The sequence below is a fragment of the Diabrotica virgifera genome, chromosome 1, assembly GCF_917563875.1.
Source record: "Diabrotica virgifera virgifera chromosome 1, PGI_DIABVI_V3a".
NCBI lineage: Eukaryota > Metazoa > Arthropoda > Insecta > Coleoptera > Chrysomelidae > Diabrotica > Diabrotica virgifera.
The window spans coordinates 21,927,483-21,935,565 of record NC_065443.1 but is presented as its reverse complement, the minus strand read 5'-3'; the positions used below and the strand labels follow the sequence as shown (position 1 = coordinate 21,935,565).

The 8,083-nt window shown below is 32.2% G+C and overlaps 1 protein-coding gene across 2 annotated transcripts in view; it reads right to left on the bottom strand.

The window, feature by feature from the left end:
• Window positions 1-4,174: 4,174 nt before the first annotated feature.
• Window positions 4,175-8,083, bottom strand: part of LOC114324477 (LIM/homeobox protein Lhx3) — a 279,019-nt gene continuing 275,110 nt past the window's right edge. For both annotated transcript variants that reach the window (XM_050644906.1, XM_050644959.1), the window contains one exon: window positions 4,175-6,625. In XM_050644906.1, coding sequence (XP_050500863.1) covers window positions 6,474-6,625 — 152 coding nt within the window. In that variant the 3' untranslated portion in view covers window positions 4,175-6,473. The remainder of the gene's footprint in view (window positions 6,626-8,083) is intronic.

Here is an 8,083-nt window from a genome sequence, read left to right as displayed (position 1 = left end):
AATACTCTTTAAAAACCAATTTGTTCATTTTTTTACCTGCTACAATTTTGTTCATTATAATATTATCGTCAAAATGCACATTTTTGGAGATATTTTCCAAAAACTGTTGAAAATATTGAGAAAATTCCGAATTTTCAATTGCCAATAACCTGAAAAGTATTGGGTTTTTGAAAAAAACTTTATACAATATTTTTTGCTTAAAATTAGGTCTTCTATCGATATATGAGGTTATTTTGAAAAAAAAAATCCACCACCGAAAAGCGGTGTCAACCACCCCAGGGTGAAAACGGAGTTCGGGTCAATATCACTTTTGAAGTTAGGGGTAGGATAAGCCTAATTCCAAAATTTCATGAAAATCGGTTTATAGTAAAAAAATTCTGAGCTAAAAAGTTTCAATGACTGCACTAACAGAGAATAATTCCTAATGGATTTCTGTTCAGAATTTTATAGTGTCAGATACGGTATAAAAAAGAATGTGTGTGTACTTTGTACGCACGTAAGATATTCTTCTATTATATAATAGGTATTTTAAACGAAGTAAATATACTTAAAAGGTTATTTGTACTTATTTTATTTAAAAATCAAACTAACTTTCTTATCTACCACTTTCAAAAAAGAAGAATATCTTCAAAAATTATATAATAATATACTTACAATCATAAAATCTATAAAAAAAAAATAAAAAAATAATAACTTGCTTGGGGCTTGAACCCACTTCACGTCTACCGCGCCATACGAAAGTTGACCCCATTTCAAACTGCACCAAACTTTCGTATACGTCATGTGGGAATATACACAAACTAAACGTTTACACCATAAATTTATATGAATTTAATAAAATTATTAGTTTGATTTTTGTCGAAATAAAATACAACAAAATATAGAGTAAGAAAACGATATATGAGATGAAGATTTGTAGAAAGTTTGTTCGTAATCAGATTATGTAAATTAAAGCATTGCCTACTGATAGGTAACTACATTATTTTGTTTACATTTTCCAAATAGATAGGTATTGAAACTACTAGGTATTTCCAACTGAAACATTTAGAATTACGTACCTGCGGCTTTTCTAAACTATTTAAAAAGTCACTATAATTATAAATTTGATTTTATTTCTGTCCACACATCAATAAAAACTAATATTATACAATATTTTTGTTTACCGATAACCTCCATATTGAACAATTATTGACAGATCATATCAAAATTTCAACACCCAATCAGAGCCCGTATATCAACTAATACCATACTGTCGGTGTGCGCATGCGCGCGGATCAATCAAATTTTACCCTCAATCGATTCGCCGCTAAAGAAGAGTATCTTCAAAAAAATGTTTTGTTGAATACATAGGGGTATTCTTCTAGACGATAAGAGTATATTATCGTCACAACGCGTATAGGTAGTAGGTAAATCAAACTCTTTTACGTATATATCTTTTCATTTATTCGATAGACATTATAGAAACAATAAATAAAACTGAATACTTTGACGACTAGAATATTAAAACAGACACAGATCCTTTTTTCATTGACTAGAGTGTATGTACTATTTTCACTGTAGGTACACAAATGTTATTTAAAAATAACTGTAGTTGGTAAATTTCACACAGAATACTAAAACAGTTTTACAATTTACTTAAGTACTTAAAACCTTCGGATGACCAAGGGGGTAAATTTGGACCCCATCGTATGTTTTTCTTTAATAAATTCAAAAGTATTTTCAATTTTTAACTCATTATTTTTTTATTTGACTTTAATATCATTCTAGATATCCTCATATTCTGAAATAAAAAAAATTCCCTATATTTTACAAATAAAAAATATATTCTGAAGTTGATGTTTAGTAAAATACCGTCTATTATGTGGAATTCCAAGTAGTTTTACACTGCACGTTATCAAAATCCATTTTAGACTGTGGTGCCTGTTATGTACGAATCATGACATTCCTGTCTGCTACAGTTAGTCATTATTATTATTTACTGGCGTATAATATCTTACTGAGGCTGAGTTACAGGAAATTGTTACTGCTAGCGATTTTTATGATGATATAGAAGATGAAATAGTATCAGAAAACGAGGATGTATTGTTAGATGAAGATTTAAATGCTGAAAACATTCATTCCAGGTCATTTTTGACCTGGGGTCACTTTTTACCCCAGTGACAAACTATTGGCTGATCAAAATATGTTTCAAATTTATTGTTTATGACAAATTTTGTGGTTTTGATTGAATTATTAAGTTTTATTTGTAATGTTAAAATATCTGAGAACAAAGAACCTTGCCGTTACACTGGACAAATTTTTTGCCATTAATAGAAATCTTTAATATGTATATCAAATCTGTCATCTAAATCACGACAATTAAGTATTAAATCTGTCTCTGTCTAATGCGGCTCTAAACAAAAATGTTGAATCAAGGCCAGGCCAGTATCTGATATTTTTAAGCTATGAAATCTCGCGCCTACTGGGACTCCCTTTTTTCTTCAATCGTACTCTGGATGATCAGTTGCGCGAGGCGGTACTTTTTCCGTTTCTCATTATGTGTCCCATGTAGCTATATTTTCGAACTTTGAAGACCTTTAGCAGCTCTTTATCTATACCTATTCTCCTCAGGACATTTTCGTTGGTGTGGGTTATCCAAGATATTTTCAAGATCCTTCTATTAAGCCAGAGTTCAAAGGCTTCTAACTTGTTCATCAGCGTTATGTTGAGCCTCCAGACCTCCATTACATACAAGAGTAACGATACATAGCAATGCAGAAAACCACATCTAAGACTGATATTAATCCTACTGTTACAAAGTAAGCTTTTCATTTTGATAAAGCCTTGTCGGACTACAAGTTGATTATTAAAACCAACAGACAAGATATTTGCATTGGTCTGCGTATTCAAGCTGTTGGTGGTTCACGCATATTGGAACGGGTAAATTTTTGTTCTTTGATATTTTCATAACTTTTATTTTCTCAGTATTGATCTTCATCTCCATATTTTAACAACTCTCAGTGACACTATTTAACAGCATAGCGGATGTTATTTACTCTTTGTCCGTTTACTCTGACACTTTCTGAAGAGTGCTATAAAGCATTCGCAAATATTACCTCCGAGTACCTAGACGTTAAACATTATCGGTGATAGCACACAACCCTGTCTGACACCTCGTTGTATCTCAATTGTCCTTGACGTGTTACCATTAGTCTTTATGATTGTTGTCTGATTCCAGTAAATAGCTCCTATAATTTGAGAATTTCTTTTGTCGAGACCGATGTCGTTCGAACTTTCTATCAAGGTCGTGTGCTGCACCCGATCGGACGCCTTTTCAAAATCTATAAAACTGACAAAAAGGTCTGCTTGTTGATCTTTGCACCTTTGTGCCGGTATTTGAAAACAGAATATTGCTTCTCGTCTCCCCATGGTTTTCCTGAAGCCAAATTGTTTTTGATCGCTGACCTCGTCAGATTTTCTATGTAAAATATATCTATTCTGTTCTGTATCATTCGCAAGAAAAGCTCATAGTCCAGGGCGCATCTGTTTTGAGATGGACGTTAAGAGGTGACTCAAAATTTTTTGCAGAAATTGCTTGAAAATAACTCAAATAATAATATTTGAGTTATCAATCCTCCTCCCACTCAAAATGGTCCGGAACATTGTTTAAATAATCAAAATTCAAAATATGAAGGAAAAATTCATTTAAAATATTATCTAAAATAATGACTTTTTTATTGGTTTTTTGATTATAACTTTAAAACTATTTATTTCTGAGAAAAGTTGTACTGACATAAAAGTTGTGTAATTAAATTTCCTACGATATATAATTGGTTAAACATTTAAAAAATAGTCACCCTTTTTGCAAAATAGTAGTAATTGCAAAAAAAACCATACAAAAACAAGTAATCGCATTTTACGTTTTTCAACCATTTATGCTACACTTACGACCTTCATATTTTACCCAGAAAAACTTTATGATATATTAAAACAACACTGTAAATTTCATTAAGATCGGTTTAATAGATTTTGCAAAATAAATTTTGCAATCCAGCTTTCGCAAAAAAAATTCATTTTTTTTTAATGTTGCAGGATTGAAAATAAAGCAGATAGCAAGTTGATTTTTTTTAGCTTATAGAAGTGTACTGTACCTTTCATTTGCAATTTGCAAAATTAAAATCGATTAATTACCACGGCGTCAGGAAATTTTTTAAATAAACATTAATTTTTGGTGCTACGCGCAGGACAACGGTGTTCGATTCACACAAGTTGATTTCCACCAAAATTTCTTCCAATCTTTATCTAATATATTATTTTCTTACTCTATATTTTGTTGTATTTTAATATTTTAATTCCACAAAAATCAAACTAATTTTATTATTGTTTGTGAAATATTGTTTAAACAATTGCATATGTTTAAAAATAATAAACTTTTATTCTCTAAGTTAAAATATATGAACAAAGAAAGTTTTTGCTAAAAAAAGTGTTATTTCAAAGGATAGGGTATGTGTTTTTATTTTGCAATAAACAAATATATTTATTTATATCGAAATGTAATAAAAATTAAAATGTATCAATCATTATCAAAGGTCATTGGAAAGCCCAATCAGAGCAAACTATCCGCTGTCCTGCGCGTAGCACCAATAATTAATGTTTATTTAAAAAATTCCTGACGCCGTGGTAGTTAATCGATTTTAATTTTGCAAATTGCAAATAAAAGGTACAGTACACTTCTATAAGCAAAAAAAATTCAACTTGCTATCTGCTTTTATTTTCAGTCCTGTAACATTTTGAAAAAATGAATTCTTTTTGCGAAAGCTGGATTGCAAGATTTATTTTGCAGAATCTATTAAACCGATCGTAATGAAATTAACATTATTATTTTACTGCATCATAGAGTTTTTTTGAGAGAAATATGAAGGTCCTAAGTGTAGTATAAATGGTTGAAAAACGTAAAATGCGAATACTTGTTTTTGTATGGTTTTTTCGCAATTATTGCTATTTTGCAACAAGGGTGACTATTTTTAAAATTTTTAACCAATTCTATGTTGTAGGAAATTTAATTACACGACTTTTATGCCAGTACCACTTTTCTCAGAAATGAATACATACTTTTAAAGTTATAATCAACAAACGAAGAAAAAAAATCGAGTTTTTCCTTCATTTTTTGACATTTTGATTATTTAAACAATGTTCCGGACCTTTTTGAGAGGGAGGATAACTCAAATATTATTATTTGAGTTATTTTCAAGCAATTTCTGCAAACAAATTTGAGTCACCTTTCAACGTCCAAATGTACTAATATTTTTACAGATGCGCCCTGGTCTATCAAGAATGTTATTTAAACTGATTTATATTGGTTATTTTGTAAAAATTATTTTGTTATATTTTAAATCAATCCCGTACTTTTAGTGTTTGACAAAACAAAAATATGTAGGTAGTAAATTATTTAACTGTTATAATACTCTGCATAGAACTTTGACATTTTTTGGTCACTGCCAATTTCAACATCTTTTTTTATTCAAAACTTTGTACAATATTTTTTGAAATTGACCGATTGTTCATTTATGCAGTGATACATTGACAACCAAAAGTATTTTTGCTTGTAATTTAACTTCCCTCTAATCTTTACATGTAATTTTGACAGTCTGGTAAACCTGGTAATATTTAGAACTGAGTAAAAAAATATAACTGGGCACACACATGTATTACGTATTCTGTATGTAAACTAGAACTGATTTTAAAAATAGAATATCTCCTTTTCCTGCATTCCTTGTCCCAGTGCAATTAAAATTTGGCAAAATTTTCATCTCGGTAAAAAAAATTGTTTCACAAAAAACAAAATCTAAACTATTTCTTTATACGTAAAATATTAATCCCTGTTTTTAAACTAGGAGGAGTAATTCAAAAGGCAACCGCAGGCTAGTTTACTCCACTGTAATGAAATTTTGACACTATTGACATTTGTGAAATTTTGACACCATTGACATTTATGAAATTTTGACACTGTTGGCATTTCATAGGTTAATTACGTTATATCGGTGATTTTTGTGTTTTCTGCGTTCTTCCTTTAATTTATAGATTTTTAGTCTGGTTTTATATAAGAACAGTATTTAAAACTATTTAGCGATGTATTAGTATAATAGAATATATAGATTGCCGCCTAAGGCCGACATGATCAACCAAAAAAGAAAATGTATTTGGTGATTTTTCTAGAGACATTATTGAGTGAGAAACTGTCTTTTGAGTTTACTCCTCCTGATTTAAAAACAGGGTTAAAATAATAACTAATGTTAAAATTTTACGACAAACTAAACATTTGGGATTACATTTGTCAAGTTGTAAAACCAGAGGGAAGTTAAGCCGTTCTAAATGACAAAAACCATAGGGCTTATAAAGTTTGATATAAAAATTTGAATTTTGTTAAGGATCGTTTGTAGCACTGATAAACAACTCTTTGGTTTGAGGTTAGATTTGGAAATGACGAAGGGGGGTCAGTAGTGTGCGCTGGACGGTTCCCCTAACCAAGAATCAGGACTAGGTGGGAAATCTGGGTACCCCCGAGGACTGCTGTCGTTGCTGATGTCCGTGTCGGCACCCGCAGGAATGTTGTGAGCTAATGGCATGCCAGAATGAGCACCTTGACCTAAAAAATTAAATATGTAATTGAATAAATTAGGTATATCTTATTGTTTAATTATTTTTTAGATTTAGTTTATAAGCGCTAGAGTGAAGAGCGCGTTTTAACAAATTAGTTTCAGTTAAAAATTTATTTACATTATCAGGCCCGGACTGGCCCGCCGGCCCACCGGCCCTCGGGCCGGTGCGCCTTTTGCCTTCGTTAGTACCTCTCTATCCATAAAAAAAATTAAACTGGAAAATTTTTTTTTGAACCTTTACACAAAGATGATGCAGCTACCATTCCCCTAAAAAATGTTTTTACATGCCTCAGTAATCAGAATCCTACATAATGAAGCCAGTCGGTACAAGAAAAGACAACTTGTATCAGGCATCACATAATCAAATAGCTTAGCTACGACGGACGGCGCCCTCGAAGACCATTTTTACGATTCGGGCGCCTTTCACATGTATCAATATCAGCTGTTTTTTTTATATAATAGCTTGGATGCAACTAGCGGCGCCATCGAAGACAATTTTTACGATTCGGGCGCCTTTCGTAGGTAATTTCCGCTGTGTGTATTATAATAAATAGCTTAGACGCGGCGCCCTCGAAGACGATTTTTACGATTCGGTTACCTTTCTTAGGTATCAATATCCGCTGTTTTTTTATAATAAATAGCTTGGATGCAACGAGCGGCGCCCTCGAAGACAATTTTTACGATTCGGGCGCCTTTCGTAGATATCAATTTCCGCTGTTTCCATTATAATAAAAAGCGTAGACGCGGCACCCTCGAAGACATATAGGTATCAATCTCCACTGTTCCTAATATAATAGAAATAGCGGATATTTATACCTACGAAAAGCGCCCAAATTGTAAAAATGGTCTTCGAGGGCACTGCGCCTCGCATCTAAGCTATTTGATTATCTGATATCTGATATAGAGAGTGTTACATGTTACATTCCACAATTGGCCTAAATTATACAGGTGTATTTTTCTGAGCTCCATAACTACGGTATACATACTGGAATTTTGCGCCCCAGAATCCTAAATAATGAAGCCAGACAATGAACAAAATACAACTTGTCAACATGTATCAGGTAACAGATAATCAAATAGCTTAGATGCGATGCGCGCCGCCTTCGAAGACCATTTTTGCGGTTCAGGCACCTTTCGTAGGTATCAATCCCCGCTGATTCTATTTTAATAAATAGCTTGGATGCAACGAGCGGCGCCCTCGAAGACAATTTTTACTTCTACATTATAAATATAAGATTGTTGCGCCCTAAAGTGCTACATAATAAGGCCAGTGGGTACAACAAAATTCAACTCGGTCAACTCATATCAGGCATTCTTTATCTAATCTGCTACCTTTAAAGCTAATCTGATACCTGATACGAGTTGAATTTTGTTGTACCCTTCTTACTCTAATACAATTTGTACTTAGATATTCATGCCACTCATTCCACCAGTAAGGTTGTTTC